General features: G+C 38.7%; 1 protein-coding gene across 1 annotated transcript; it reads left to right on the forward strand.

The window, feature by feature from the left end:
- Positions 1 to 151: 151 nt before the first annotated feature.
- Positions 152 to 15,269, forward strand: CHP1 (calcineurin like EF-hand protein 1; the record flags this gene model as incomplete). The annotated part of the gene is made up of 7 exons (XM_079537386.1): positions 152 to 218; positions 4,509 to 4,581; positions 10,946 to 11,026; positions 11,865 to 11,992; positions 12,757 to 12,818; positions 13,860 to 13,982; positions 15,216 to 15,269. 7 exons carry the CDS (start codon positions 152 to 154, stop codon positions 15,267 to 15,269), a joined length of 588 nt encoding a protein of 195 aa, XP_079393512.1.
- Positions 15,270 to 15,502: the final 233 nt, after the last annotated feature.

Here is a 15,502-nt window from a genome sequence, read left to right on the forward strand (position 1 = left end):
GGCCGCGAGGCAGTGAGGGGCGGGCGGCGGGGCCGGGCCGGGAGCGGCGCCATAAGAGGCGTGCCGCCGCCTAGCTTCTCAGCGCTGCTGAGTGCCGCGTCGGGTTAGGTCCGGGGGAGCCGAGGTCTCGTTGCTGCCTTTGGTTGCAGCTATGGGTTCCCGGGCGTCTACGCTACTCCGGGACGAGGAGATTGAGGAGATCAAGAAGGAGACGGGCTGTGAGTATGGAGCGGTGGGCAGCAGTTGTCCTCCGCCGAGAGGCGTCTGGGCCGGTTGTGCTGGGCTCCTCGCACGGCTCGTAGAACGGGGACGGGAAGGCCGCGGGGCTGCTGGCTGGGTGGGCTGGGAAGTGCCCGTGGAGGCCGCTGAGAGTTGTGGGCCGGGGGCCTTTGCTCTCTCGTTGTAGTACTTTTTTTTTTTTTTTTCCTCCCAGCGTTAGTTGTTGTGTTGCTACAGCTGGGGCTATTGAGGGTATGGGGGAGCTAGTATAACTTGTGGAAGTCTTGTGTTGAACCACAGTAACGAAAAAAATAAATTTCTGTTTTAGTTAGCAATTAGCAAAGTGTAGCTGTCCCTTAACCCCGAGCCGTGTGCAGGGCTCTCCCCACTGTCTCTGGGCCCTCCAGCCATGGGGCACCCATTGCTTCCCCAGTGCCTCTCCACCTTCAGGGTGAGGGATGATGGTGATGCTGCTTTCCATCTAATCAGAGCAGAGGTAGTATTGCTCTGCTCTTTGCTTTTTATTCTGGTTTTTCTTTGTCAAATCAGTGTCTCGTACAGTGTTCTTGCTCTGTTCATGCTTGCTGGTTTTTCCTTGCTCTGTAAAAATACTTTGCTTTTTTTTTTTCTACTGAAATGTTGTCTTGTGTATGTCATAAGCAATAGTTTATTTGTGGCAGGGAAATGAGTGGGTCCAGAAAAGGCTACAGGAGAACTAAGATAGTATTGGCCAATGTATTGGACAGCTGAGTGAGTTAACATACTTTCCGAGATCCTTTCCCTGTGTCAGGTGAACTTTGTACAGGAGGGTTATGATAAACAAGTGGGAATGTAAAAGTCTGCATTTATATTCTTTTTTAACCACAAAAATCCATAGTGTGGAGGTGGCCTTGCTATTTAATATGCTCTTAAAAAAGAAAAAAACCTGTAAATCTGGAATGCTCTTCCAGGAAGTTTAAGAAAAGGGAAAACTTACTTTTCTTTCCTTCTCGTACTTGATTTATTATTGATTGGGTTTAATTCCTACAGTTTTATTTTTTGAATGGCTAAGTAAATTGAGGTGGTTGTACAGGCATGACCTTCTGAGCAATAAACCCATCAAGCTCTAGTTACCCTCTAAATGCTTTACTTAAATACCCATGTTAGTGGTTTGTGATCAGAAGGTTTAAAATCTATTGCTTGAATTTACTTAATTTCTGTGTTTTTATTACTCAGTTTTATCTGTTGTAAAATGCAATTTGGTTAATCAAGTATTACTGATATTCTTTGATTTGTGCTTGCTTGTGAGCTGTCATAAAGTGCCTCTTGAACTTTATCAAATTTTTTTTCACTCTTCAGTCTGTAAATGGAGTCTAGAAATGTATTTTCCTCTGCCTTTTCTACTTCTGTAGATAGATGGAAAATTCCACCAACCTGTAGGACTGTTCCGTGCTTCACACAGGTGAACCTTTACTTATGCGAGGTACAAGATAGGAGAAATACAGGACTCTGAAGTTACCTGGAACAAAGTTTGCAGGAAGAATACTAAAGTAGTATTACTGAATAGGCTATCTGATCATTTGCTAGAAACTTGATGCTGATGATACTTCAGTTAAAGAGTTTGAGAAAGGGACTTCTTGAAATAAACAGTTTGGCAGTATTACATGCCGCTGATGGACTGATGTGGTAAGTTCTCTGAATGATTCTGTTTTGGCTTCCTTGAGGAAAATGCCTGTTCTAGTTCATCCGAAGTTAAGTACAAAAGAGCAAACCTAACATTTAACTTATTGGAATGAATTCAGTGATAGAATTTTATATAGCACAAAACCGAATAGCTGATAATACTAATATTAGTAATAAGCTATGTGTTAATGCTTCTTAGTTGAACAGACTAAAACGATACCTTTGTGGGAACTTGAAGCACAGTCTTTCACAAGCCGTACAATGACACTAAAAATCTCTTGAATTAAATTTTAAATTCAGAGGGAAGTTCTGTATTACATACTTCTTTATGTCGTGATGGAAAACACTAGCATAGTAAGTTTAGAAACATCTGCAAAGGCAGTGCTCCCAGGAACTGGAGACTGCTGTTCCCATTAAGAGTTGTGCTTGCTGGCAGATTATCTCCAATCTGAGAGAAAAGTACTTTGCCATTTCAGTAATCACTATTAAGAAAAACAGATAGGATGTCCAAGATGTTGCTTGTCAGCATTCTTGCAAGCTCTTTGGAAAGCCATTGGAATGTAACAGTGTTCAAAGCCTTTGGTTCATACTCTTTGTTCCCATGCTTTGAAGCTGTTCACCTAAGGATTAATAATAAGCTAGCATTTATATGAGGATTTAAGAGAATTATTTAAGTAGTAAGAGGTAATGGATTTTCTTATGGTTATTTATGTGCCTAGGAAATATATTTTCGTATATCATAGAATAAAGGTAGTGTCACTGTTAAAGATACTTTAAAAAAAAAAAAAGAACTGTGAATCTGCAATGCTTTTCCAGGTTTGATTTTTTTTTTTCTCTGTATATATTGCATTTTTGAGATGTATTTGGAAATAGATAAACATCATATGTTTATATGATCTTGTGCTAGTGTTTTGGTCATTTTTCAGCATATCTCGTTACTAAAAATTTTCTAATTAGCAAAATTAAAATAGAAGATACAGCTACAGTCTTGATTTGACTTAAACTTCTAGAAGGGCCTTAATGAGTATTATAGATAAAGTCATGTTTCAAGAAGCTTTAAGTCTTAGTTTTTGGTTATAAGAAGCGGTTGTAAGTTGCAAACCTTGCTCTGGTTTTCTTTAGGTCAGCAGGGAATTCTTTTGCCTGAGGAAGCTTTGAAAAGTGTCCGATGCTGCAGCTTTCATGAAGGATGAGAGTCAAATAGGAAATTAGGAAAGAGTGCAGTGCTGGATCTGAATCAAGTTCCTTTGTCATACTGCTATGATATGCTGTTTGTCCAGTATGATATCAACAAATGCTGTCTCCTGTCAATATGTGCCAACTCATCATATTCTGTTGTGGATGTGTTCCAAAAATGGAGTTGGATACACTGACTTGAAAATGAGAGATGGAGGAGTTGAAAGTTTTTTTTTTTTTTTACCAAAGTTGTAACCCCAGGGTACTCACTTCATAATCCATTGTTATGATTGCATGTATGGTATCTAAAAGAAAGTGCAGATGCTGGAAGTCTTGAAAATAGCATTATTTACTTGCTGTGTGTGTTGCTTAACTTGAACTTGAGCAAGCTGCCCTGTTTGATGGGAGAGAAGTTGCCTTATGTGGAACTGAGCAAGTTGCCCAACCCAGTGCAAAGAATGAAGGTTGCTTAGGAGACATGAAAAAGAACAGTTGTTGGCAGGTCATCCTAGAAGAGGGAGCAGGTGAACCTAAACAAATAGGCTGGAAAAGAACAGACCTGATAAAAATAATTTTACTTCAGTTGTTACAGATCAGACAAGTGCTGTGCAACCTGTTCCCAAATAAATTTTGTATGTGGGCTGGTGAAGGCTTTTAAAACAATTCAATCCAAACATTGCAGTATGTGCTAGTTCAACACTGGATGTAATCACACCTTTACTGAGCAAACATTACAGCCCAATTAGTCTTATTTCATGTATTCACTAACTTGTTGTGAGGGGGCTCTGAGTAGCCAACATATTCCGTCAAATATTCTTTCAGTTTTACAGAATTAATATTCTAGATAGATGTTCTGACCGTGGACTCCCCTAAGGTGCTGGATGTCTGGTACCTTTGAAATGCCTAATATTTTGGTAATGTTGATGCCATTGTGCTAAATTTAATAAGTGGCCTTGGAATAACTCTTTAAAATTGCAGATTTAGTCTGAAGTAATTTTTTTCTTTCCACTTGCTTTTTCAGCTCACTCTTGAACTTGTTTAGAAGTTGACTTTTCAGTTTTGAATTCACTGTTCTAGAAGCCTGCAGCATGCTTTGAACCACAAAATGAATAAACTGTTTAGATTCAGACAATCCTGTAACGAACAAAAAGTGATCAGGTATCAAGCCTAGTCATTTTTCTAGAGGTGGAGGAATAATACATTTCCCACCTAAAGGTGGGAGGAAAGAAACCAACAGGAGTAGAGACAAAGAAAAGAAGTAAAGATACTACAAGAAAGGTCTACAGTGTCTCGAATGACATGGAGAAGACTGGTGAAGGCTGTTGAGAAAATTTCCAGCAATAAAAGAAACATTGAAACTGTGATTCAGATCTCTTGGCAGTGCAGTTTGGTGCAGTGTGGTGTGCTCCTGCAGGGAATCACTGATGTGCTCATTTTTTTTCTTTCTTCAGTCTCCCACAGTCAAATCACTCGCTTGTATAGTCGCTTCACCAGCCTAGACAAAGGAGAAAATGGCACTCTTAGGTAAGTACTGACACTAATTTGTCTCTTTCTGTTGAAATGTCTTTAACGGTGGCTTGCTGTTGTGGGATGTGTGCATGTTTTTCTCATGTAGTGAATCACTGAGGCTGTTATAACAAGGTTCCTTCACACATAGTGTGTGCATGGAATTTCAAACTTCTTTTATGAAAGAAATCTGATTGCTGTACTGAGTAAAGGTACTCTCAATAACAATTCTCTTTGCCATAGAGCTGAAGGTTTGTAGTAATTAATACAGGAAAGCTCAGTTGATATTGAGGATTTAACAACACATGTTTAGAAATGTTAACCATATTTTTGTCGCTTCTTATACTACAAGCTGCCTCTAGTTTATAGGTAATTATTAAAAGAATTGTTCCACTAGGTTATCCTTATCCTGGTTTTCAAGAGAAAGATATTTTGAGAGCAAGAACTTCTAATTATATATGATGCCCCATGTCTTTAACAACAACCATGTCTGTTAATGTGCTCAAAAATAACATGAAAGTGCTGAAACTAAGTCACTGCAACTAAATAAGTACTCACTTGATTCTTTCTTTCTAGCAGTAGCTAACGGAAAATGTGCAAGATGCTCCAATGCTGCACAGAAGTGAGCTGGTTAGCTGCTGTTTGTAGTGGTTTCATGCTAGTTGGTGGCTCTGCTGTACTTTGCTGTTTTCTCACTCCCTCTCCTCAACAGAATTGGGAGAGAAAATGTGATGAAACAAGCTTGTCTTGTTTCTCATATTTTATCACCCCTCTCTCCCAGCTGTTGTGCAGTGTTGTTTCCCTGGTCTTAAATATGTTCTCACAGCTGTAAACAGTGTTGCACGCTGGCTCAGATTTGGCCTTTGATAGGTGCTTTTTTGAGCTGGTTGGAGCTGGCTCTCACCTAACATGAGGCAGCTGCTGTGCTCTGCTGACAGAGGGTCCCTTGCTACCAAAACCTATCACGTAAGCCTAATAGACAGTTAAATAAAAATGAAGCTTAAATCTCATCTGCAAAATATTTTTCACTTTGATCCACCAAAACTGCTGGAAAGCATTATCTGGTTATTGTATAACATGTTACTGTTTTGCTCTTTATTTACTGGACTAATTATAAACTCTTATTATACTTGACTGTTTACTGTTCTATTGATGATGCCTACAGACGTCTAACAGATGAGCTGGTCATGACTGAACATGCCAGAACTGCAGTTTTGCAACCAACATGAACTGGTCTAAGGCTGTAGTCTCTTGCTGGAAGTCTCTTGCTTTTCTGTGTTGATTTCGGTGTTCAAGGCTCATCTTTGGAAGCTAATGTACATTTCTGAAAACTTGCCAAAAGAATGAACAAAAAAGGGAATCTAACCTGTTTACAGACAGGTTTTGCTTCACATATGCTGGAACCACTGCAGAAGCTTGAGATGATGCAGGACAGAGCGGGAAGAGGAAAGACCTCCTAACATAGTGTACTGGTCTGGTGGGAATGGGATTAATTTTCTTTATAGCTATTCCATTGCTCCCAAACCCAGTAAACATTGATTCAGCGATCACCTGGGTTTTTTCCATGATCTGATCTTGCAAAGTGTGGCTGTAGAATGGCCTATAAAGCTAGACCTATCTATAAACCTGTCTACATATAACACTACTTCCTGCCATTTACTTCCATGACTCATGCAATTCCTTTGGGTGCCACAAATTGCCGACTTCTCAGTTAACATTTAAATTGTGCTGTCCTGTTGTGTAAACATGTCTAAGTGATCAGTTTTGATCAGTGTTAAAAGTACACTTAATTCCCATTTAGTTTGTGTAGATATTTTTAGCCTCTCATTTGAACTGTGGTTGTACTGTAAGTACGTGGACTGGCATAGCTGAAGGGATGGCAAGATGGAGTGTGGGGGTGGAAACAATTGTCTTGACACGGGATGGGCGGGAGCTGCTTAAACCTGTCCTGTCACTGAACCTGATGTATCATAAATTGTAACCCTGGCTGTTGTGACTAACAGACTAGCTGATGATCTATAGGTAAAAATACTACTGATGTCTCAATTGAGTTACTTGAAGTGAATACTAACAGCATCTTCAAAGTCTGCGTGTGGATTTTTTCTTTGCTGGTTAAAGATGGTTGTATCCACAACAGTCCAGCACAATTGGAACCTGGATGCACATGCTTTCTCAGTTCCTCCCTTCAATTTTTAAGGATTCAGTAGATGGATTTAAAGTTTTATAAGCTTCACAGTGATCATATTTGATTTGTGTAAGAGGAATAGTTAGTCATATACGCTATGAAAGATGCATATTGCTTAGTAGTTCACAGAATAGCCTGGGTTGAAAAGAGCCACAATGATCATCTAGTTTCAACCCCTGTGCTGTGTGCAGGGTTGCCAACAACTACACCAGGCTGCCCAAGGCCACATCCAGCCTGGCCTTGGATGCCTCCAGTGATGGGGCATTCACATCCTCCTTGGGCAACCTGGTTGGTTTCATAGGGTTAAATATGAGATGTTTTACTGTCTCTGTTGATAACCATGTGGTACTTGGAAAAGGAAATGAAGTTCATTTGGAAAAATCCTCAAGTGTGCAAACTGTTCTGTGAACTTGCATTCTTGGCCTCTGAGTGTGGCCGTATCCAGCCATGGCTGTGTTAAAGTGGCATTCAAATTTTGAAACCTGTTATGGCACTCACAATATGTGGAAGCAGTCATTAGGTTTAAGTAATGGAAAAGTATTTCCTGAAAAACAGTGCTGGGGATAGTAGTGGGTCAGAAGCTTAGAAAGCATGGCTTCTGAAATACCTATCAAATAACTTCTGGGTAAGCAAGAAGTTACTGTGCTTACTGTCATCAGATAATTTTGAAGGAATGTTGTTTTTTTTTTTCCCCCTCTTTATCTTCTGTTTAGAATTGCAGCAACTGGTGAATGCTATCAGTTCTTTAGAAGTGTAGAGAAAACATGGTATTTCCTTCATTTTCTTAAACAAAATTGCCAAACTGACTTGTGCCATATGAATGAAAACAGGTTGTAAAAGCCAGGGTAACTGTTCTTGTCTTTTGTTATAATGTTGTGTCTAGGAGCCTCTTGTATAGCAGCAACTTCTGCACTGGGAAATGACATGTTAAACACTTCAAAAGTATTTTTTTGCTGTACAGCGATCGGTTTAGCCTGGTGAGTTGTGAAGGACGGTAGGCAAGTGTTCTGAAAGCTGATGGTAGAGCAGACATACTGTGCTATTTATGCAAATTATGCACTTAAAAATGCTGTTCACAAGACTGTCTCTTGGAGAACTTTCAGAAAGCGTTTGGTGCTGAGAGAAGGGTAATGAACTATCAGGGCCATCTGCTGACTTGTCAGCAAGTTGAATCAGCTCAGACTGAGAAAGTTCTAGGCTTGTTCTTAATAGTTCAAACTGATAGTGCATGCATAAACAACAGTGTACAAGCTAACTCTCCGAGTATGGAATTCTTTGCCTTTGCTTAAGAAAATGTGAAGGATTTCTAGCTTTGTCTAACACTGACAAAACAAGCGTATGGATTTGGATTGGTGAATGATGGGTTACTATAGTAGTTCATGCTTCTGTCCTTGACTGTCCATTCATTTATTTATAATGCTTTCTGTTGCTTTTCTTCTAGTTATTTTGGCGTTCTTTTCCTAATGTTTATAAAGCAATTACTCCCCAGTTAAGAAACCATTTTTAAACTTTTATAAACTGTGTGTAAGGATGAAGTTAGATGAGATGGCTGACATGGCTGTTGAAAGAGGAGGGTGATTGTTCTTTCTGTATCACTTCTCCATGTTCTCAGCACATCTTTGTCAGCTGTGGTGGTATTTGCAAAGAGAAGCTGTTCAAAAATTAGTCTAATTAATCAAAGATAATTGAGAGAATGGAGAAGGAAAAGTGAGGAACTTTCCTTTTTGTTAATGAGGTGTGTTAGACCATCAGACAGTCTGACAAATGTTAAAGCTGATGTTGACGGGGGAAGAGAACAATAAAATGTCTTTTCAGTAGTAACCTGTGAAATCTGACCATGGTGCTATTTACTCTACTTCGAATTATATCCTTTTAATTTTTTTTTAGAAGCTTTAAATATTTCTTATTGTCTTCACTCTGTGGACATCTTCCCCTTTTTTCCATCCCTCATGTTAAATGTACTGTTTTACTTTGTTTCACCCACTCATTTTGAAGTAAAAGGGTGGACAGCCAGAAATAATGGGAGGAAAATAGAGTCCAGTCTTAAAATTGAGAAATTCCTTGCTGCAATCTGTGAATGCTCTGGAATACATATAAAACATCCGGTCTCCACAATAACATGCAGTTAAAGGTTGCTTTGCATGTTATGTTTAAGCAAGGGTTTAGTTGAAGCCTAGCCCTGGAAATAACCATGTTAGAAGTGCCTGTTGCTATGTTACTAAAACAGAAGAAGCAGAGGGCATCTGAGTTTCCTGCAAGTTCCAGCCTCAGCCACGTGAAGTTGGCCCCAAATGACTGCAGGAAGTTTTCCTTTATGAAGTGGAGAATAACTTGCATCATGCATTAATTTACTTTTATGGCCATGAGAGCCATTTCAATTATAACACTCACTCAGTAATGCGCTCTTAACAAGCAAAAATGGTCTGCTGCAATCCTGATAATGACAGGACAAATAGGTTTGAAACCTGGGGAGTTATTTGTGGTTAATTGTTAATCTCCTGCTATAAAGTAGAACTGGAAGTTGGAATGCTGAGTGTTAATTGAGGCTTGATACTAAGAAATAGTGATATACAAGTAGAAAACCTTGAAATGTTGAGATTTTTGCCTTGAATGGAATCTGAGAGCAGTTGTTGCTTTTAGATCCTAAATGCTAGCATTGAAGTTATGTTACTAAGATGTTGCTTCTAGGGTGCATGTTTTCCACATCACTGATTTTCATACCTGAGTCATTAATGCATGCTCTGCCCTTCAGCTATAGCTTGAAAAGGTAGCAGTCCTGGAGGGTAGGGTAACAAGTTGATTGTGTTATGCCGATGGTGACTTTGCCAATTAAAAATAATTCAGACCTGGTCAGAGTAGATGTAGGTTTAAAAATATGATCAGGTCATTCTATTAGAAGGTCAAACAGTTTTAGCCATGTTGTAACAGATGTGCTATAATTGGGACTAACTGTGCAGTGGTGTAACTAAGTACTAGGAATACTTCAGAGTTCATTTACAGTCAGAACATCCTGCTTGATCTTTCTCAGACATTTTTCCTCCTGTCTTTAAGATCGCACCGTTATTCAGAAGGCCAGTGTGCTTAAATAGGTTTGTTCTCCTTTGCTTTCCTCTGCCAGATTCTTTAGTGCAAACTTATTGCTGATTCATTTTTGAGAGAGTGGATTTTAAAAGTAGCAGGTTCTGAATGACTGAGTTTGAAAGTTTGACTCAAAAGTCAGAAATAGCAGGGTTGCATTTGACTTTAAGGGAACAGCCAATGTTTCTAGAGATCAGGCAGTAACTGTTAAGTTATGTATGTGGACAGAAGAGTCTGGGATTAGGGGGGCTGGTTTTGTGGGTTTTGTTTGTTTTTGTAGCCTTAATATGGTGCTGTTATTGTACTTTAAAGCCCAGATGACCATGAAATATATCTTATACCAATGAACTGCTGCGCTCTATTATATTGAAAAAAACTTTGTTTCTGGAGGTATTTACAAAGAGTTGCTTATTATGCCTGCCTTGGCAATGACAGGATTACCCCACTTTCCTGTCAAGGAGATATTGTTAGGCTGGAAGAAAAATTATCCGGGCAATTTTAATAATAAAATGGACACTGTTTTCACAATCATACTGGCATGAAGGAATTACTTCAGATCAGCATAGCTTTTGTCTTCTAGTTCAGAAAAAAAGTTCTAACAATAAGTGTAGCTATGCTTATTCTAGCATGTGCCTATATATATAATCACGAGCAGAAAGGAGAATGGCTGGCAAGAGCAGTGAATCTTGGCAGTGAACTGGTGAAGCAGCATCTAGTACACAAGCTAGGAGTGAACTTACTGTTTTAAAATAGAAGTGCTTCTTAGTGGGAGATAAAAATATGAAATTTAGCATTCATCATGTAGGAAGTTCTTTCGTGAAACTGAACAGTGCAGGTCACCTGCAAGTATATGTGAAGGAGCATAGCATGATATTGTCCTAGAATCTGGAGTGAACTAGTCTGGAGAAATCATTGCCAGATGTAGCTCCAAAACACATAGTTTAAGAAGTTTACTTTTCCTTCAAAACCATTTCAGAAGTTTTCCGTCCTTAAATTGAAAACTAGTGAGCACCATTTCTAGGGATGCTTCTAGCACAAATAGTGTTGGCATCTCAATTCTTCTTAAGCAGTTATTTCTCCTGTGACTTACAAGGCTTGTTGTGTTCTTACCTCACTTAGCCGTGAAGACTTCCAGCGGATTCCGGAGCTTGCCATCAATCCTCTGGGAGACCGAATTATCAATGCCTTTTTTTCAGAAGGGTGAGTTCCAACTGCCTGGATTTGTGAATAGTCACAAAATGTACAGTTTGTCAGTACATTCCTACTTCTGATAGGAATGAAATGATGATTAAAGCACAGAATTTGAATTCGGTGATAACATCTCAAACTTCTCAAAGTCATGTTGGTATGTTGCTTCCTCTGTATGCTTTCATTACATAATAAGAGACACTTGTCTCTTTTGAGAGAGTTTTGTATACTTTATTCAGTGACAAGATTTGCCTGCATGTCACTGTTGTCTGTTCTTCTTGCTATCCTGCTTTTGAGGAAGGTCAAAGGCATGGACTTTGATTCTTAAAGCAAACTTGTAGCAGTAATACTTTAGGTGAAGTAGCATTGCAGTTAACTAATTAAATTTTTTCTTTGCTTTTTTTGCCTTCTAAGTGTGCCTTAGTTAACAGATCAACTTCTGTTTTTTAATTTGCATCATATTTAAGGTGTAGCTTATGACATTTACAGCATGAGTCCAAAGAGGCAGATTTCCAGTATTGAAGGCCAGGATTCAGATCAGCAAGACATACTGCTACACTTGGGTGTAGTTGCAGGATAACTTAGGCAAAGGTAAAAGGTGAAAGCTTGAATTTAAACACTGCTTGTGGGCAAAGAGGGGAGAAGTCCGTAACAAGACTTCTTGCAGGTTTTTTTCCTTGTATATCACACAAGATATTTGTTGCCTTTGATCACAGGTTGCTAAACCCTGGATAGATAGGAATTAAGAATTTCCATGGTATGGACAGTTGAGACATTTTTACTGTTCTTTATTGAAATAAAAAACCTGTATGAACTATGCTGAAGCTGACTGGCTAAAATGCTTGTGCAGGGAGGACCAAGTGAATTTCCGTGGATTCATGAGGACACTAGCCCACTTCCGGCCCATAGAAGATAATGAAAAGAGCAAAGACCAGAATGGACCAGAACCACTGAACAGCCGAAGTAACAAGCTGCACTGTAAGAAATAGGGACCTTCTGTTAGAAGCAATTCAGATTCTTTTCTCTCTCTGAGAAGAGAGCAAAGGGGTTTAGCGTCTTCTACCCAGTCTTTCCCTGTGGAATGATACCCTATAATAACCTGATTTTTTTTTTTTAAATGAACTTGCAATCTTACCTGTCCAGAATATCAGTAGTCAACCTATATTTGTATAAGATTTGATAGAATTGTTTGAATCTTAAGTTCATATATGTCTTTTGTTACAAAACATTTAGGAAATGTTTTAAAATGGTTTGCAATGGTTATATCATATTAAGAAGCCATGTTTTGTGCACAAATGGGCTTTTCTATTTCTTTCTCCAGTCTTCTGTGTAATATAGTGCTTACTGAATGCACTAGGCAGCGCTTCCCAGAGCACTTAAAAGTTGTTGTAAATCTCAGCTAGAGTATAGTGGAAGGTAATGGACAATTGTAAAAATGGCTGGCTCTGAAGTCAAAGCACTGAATACATGATAGAGCCACTGTGATTAAGGGCTTGAAAGAATTAACTCTGCAAGTAGAATGCTTCTGTAACTTTGAGTACTTACGTGTGTACTTAATGTTCCTCACTTCTCGGCAAAAATGTGGTAATAACCTTCTATGGAACTGAACATGAATTGTGTGGAGTCAAAATTCTACATGAGTTATCTTAAAATGATTTGTGATGAGTTGTTATTTTTGTAGGTAGTTGTCAGGAAGAAAAACAATGGCACTTGAATTCAGTGCTCTTTTTCTCTCCCTGCAGTTGCTTTTCGGTTATATGATCTAGACAAAGACGACAAGATTTCCAGGGATGAGCTTCTTCAGGTACTTCAGACAATTCCATCATCTGTCATCTCACACCATTTAGAATGAAGAGGGGTGTTGGTAACGGTCTTGATGGAATTCTTGCAGGAATTTGTGGTTGTTATCTCTGGTTTAAAGCTTTAGATATATGAAGCCTTAATCTCATTTGGTAACCCAGATTGTTTGATCAAACCACGGATTCTAGATTTAAACTACAGTGTTAGGCTAAATAAGATCTTACTAGAAATGATTCCTAAAAGGAAGGTCTTATCGATAGAGATGCTTAAAAATCCAACAAATACACTAAGTCTCTTAAGAGCTGTCTTCTGCAACTTTCTAACATGACTTCATAGGGGACATTGCTAAGGGTGAATGCAGTCATTCTTCTGGTTGTCTTTGTACTCTCTAACTAGAATAAAACTCTGTGAAACTGCAGCAAAGACCAGCAAAGATAATCAAAGTTCATCAGTGGCTGTATGTATTTAAGCTAGGCTTAAGCTAGGAGTAATTACATACTGCTAATCCTGGGAGGTAGACATGGCAATTTGCGGTTCTTGATGCAAGACAAGGTTTTGATTTTGACTGAAACTGCCCACTTTCAATCTGTGCAGAAGATGCTTTACTAAACGTTAGGGGGTAATGGCTGCTATCACTTGTGCATATACTTAGAAAATTCCTGTAGGAAGCATTTTGAATGGTAGATGTTCAAATCAAGTATTCATACATTTTGTGGGAAAAATTAGAAGCATTGGAACAAAATGTTATTTTTTTCTAGTTTCAGAAGTTTTTTTTTTTTTACTACTTCTGTGTCTTTCAGCTGCTTAGTGAGAAAGCTGGCTGAAGAAGAAAGCTTTCTTTCCTGAAATCATTTATGTATAAGGACCAGTAATAATAAAAAAAAAAAACTACCCAAACTGTCCAGAAATATTTCCATGGAAATCTTTGAGTTGTTCTTCTAAGTCATTACCTAGGCAGCATGCATGAGAAATAATATTAAGAATACTTGTATTTATACCACCTATGATTAAAAAATAATAATCTAAGGACTTATATATGTTACAGGTGTTACGGATGATGGTTGGTGTCAACATCTCAGATGAGCAGCTTGGCAGCATTGCTGACAGGACAATCCAGGAAGCTGATCAAGATGGGGATTGTGCCATCTCCTTTGCAGAGTTTGTAAAGGTTGGTAAATTACATATTTGACACAAGTAAATGCAGCTGCTTAGTAAACAGACCGTTCAGACTTAAATGCAGATGGAAAAATAAGTTGTTGAAGTATTTCTTCTGCTTGCATTTGGCTTATTAGGACAGATGTTTTTTAAGCTGTTCTCTTAGGGTGCAAATAATTAGTCCATGTTTGTCTCGTGTAAGCTACAGCACTGAACATACTGCAGAATTTTCATCTCATGCGAAGACTACTTCAGGCATCTGATCCTAAACGTATCTTGTAGAATAAGGTGTTAATGAAATAGTGACAAGAGCTGAAAAATGAGATAAGAATATACTCCCGAAACTAGCTCAGAATGAGGCAACAGAGATTTGCAATGCAGCAAACAATGTAATATTATCATAAATGCTTCTTTCTACACAAATAGCCTGACTAGCAGTAACAACAAAGTAATTCTGTATAGTTGTGTTGGTCCAATTTCACTTTATATTTTCTGTTACACAACCAATTATATACTAACATACGGACTCCTAGCTGTAGTCCTGTTAATTGCATCTCCTGATGGTTGCAGGAATAGCTAGCAGTAAGGAGCCATTATGTAGTCAGCAGAAAAAAGTGGTCCTCCAAGTAACAATTTTAATGTAGTGGGATGGGATGGATGATGGGAATCGGACACATCCTGGATGTATGGACAAAGCTGAGATGAGGCAGCATAAACAAAATGCAATGTGGGAAATTCTTAGTAGGATCAGGTGCTAGAGATACAGAACCCCTCTTCCTTTGAGAAATTTAAAACTCAACTGGGTGAGACCTTCAGTGACTTAGTCTAGCTGGCCCTGCTTTCAGCACTGAGAAAGCTGAACTAAATGACATCCAGGAATCTTTTAGAACTTAAATTACTCTGAATTCAGCTTTAAAATGGTCTGCTGTGGTCTTTCAGTTCAACTGCTTGTGTCCCTTCTTCTAGTCCATTGTTTCCTCACCATGCATGCTTGTACAATCTACTTTTGAGAATAGCTCAGCCCTTTCTGGACTATTGGCAACCTGCATCAGTTGTATTTTAGTTGACATCCTTCTTCAGGTTTAAATGGCTGGAGTTTTTTTCCAGAACAAAGTACAGCAGTCTCTAGATGAATGTCATGCCAAATTGAAGATGCTCTGTGTTCCTGCCCATGTCCTTTTTACTTGCAAGAAAGAAATATCTTGTGTAAATTAACTAAAATAACTGTTTCTGGATCTTATTGCAGGTTTTGGAGAAGGTGGACGTAGAGCAGAAAATGAGTATTCGTTTTCTTCACTGATGGATGGAGAACCTATTCCTTTCTACCCTTACTATAAAATGAATAGAACTTCATTATTTCCTTGCCACCTTCCCCCAAAGCATTGTTACTGGTGCATATAAAATACATCTCCAACCCTTCACTGATTTGTTCTACCAATGTGAACATTCCCTGTGCATCAGGAACTAAGAGAAATAGCTGCCATGGAACTTGGAAAGGAGCATTAAAAAAAATCCTTCCATTTTTAATTTTTA

This window comes from Tetrao urogallus (genome assembly GCF_951394365.1).
Source record: "Tetrao urogallus genome assembly, chromosome: 6".
NCBI classification, from domain to species: Eukaryota; Metazoa; Chordata; class Aves; order Galliformes; family Phasianidae; genus Tetrao; species Tetrao urogallus.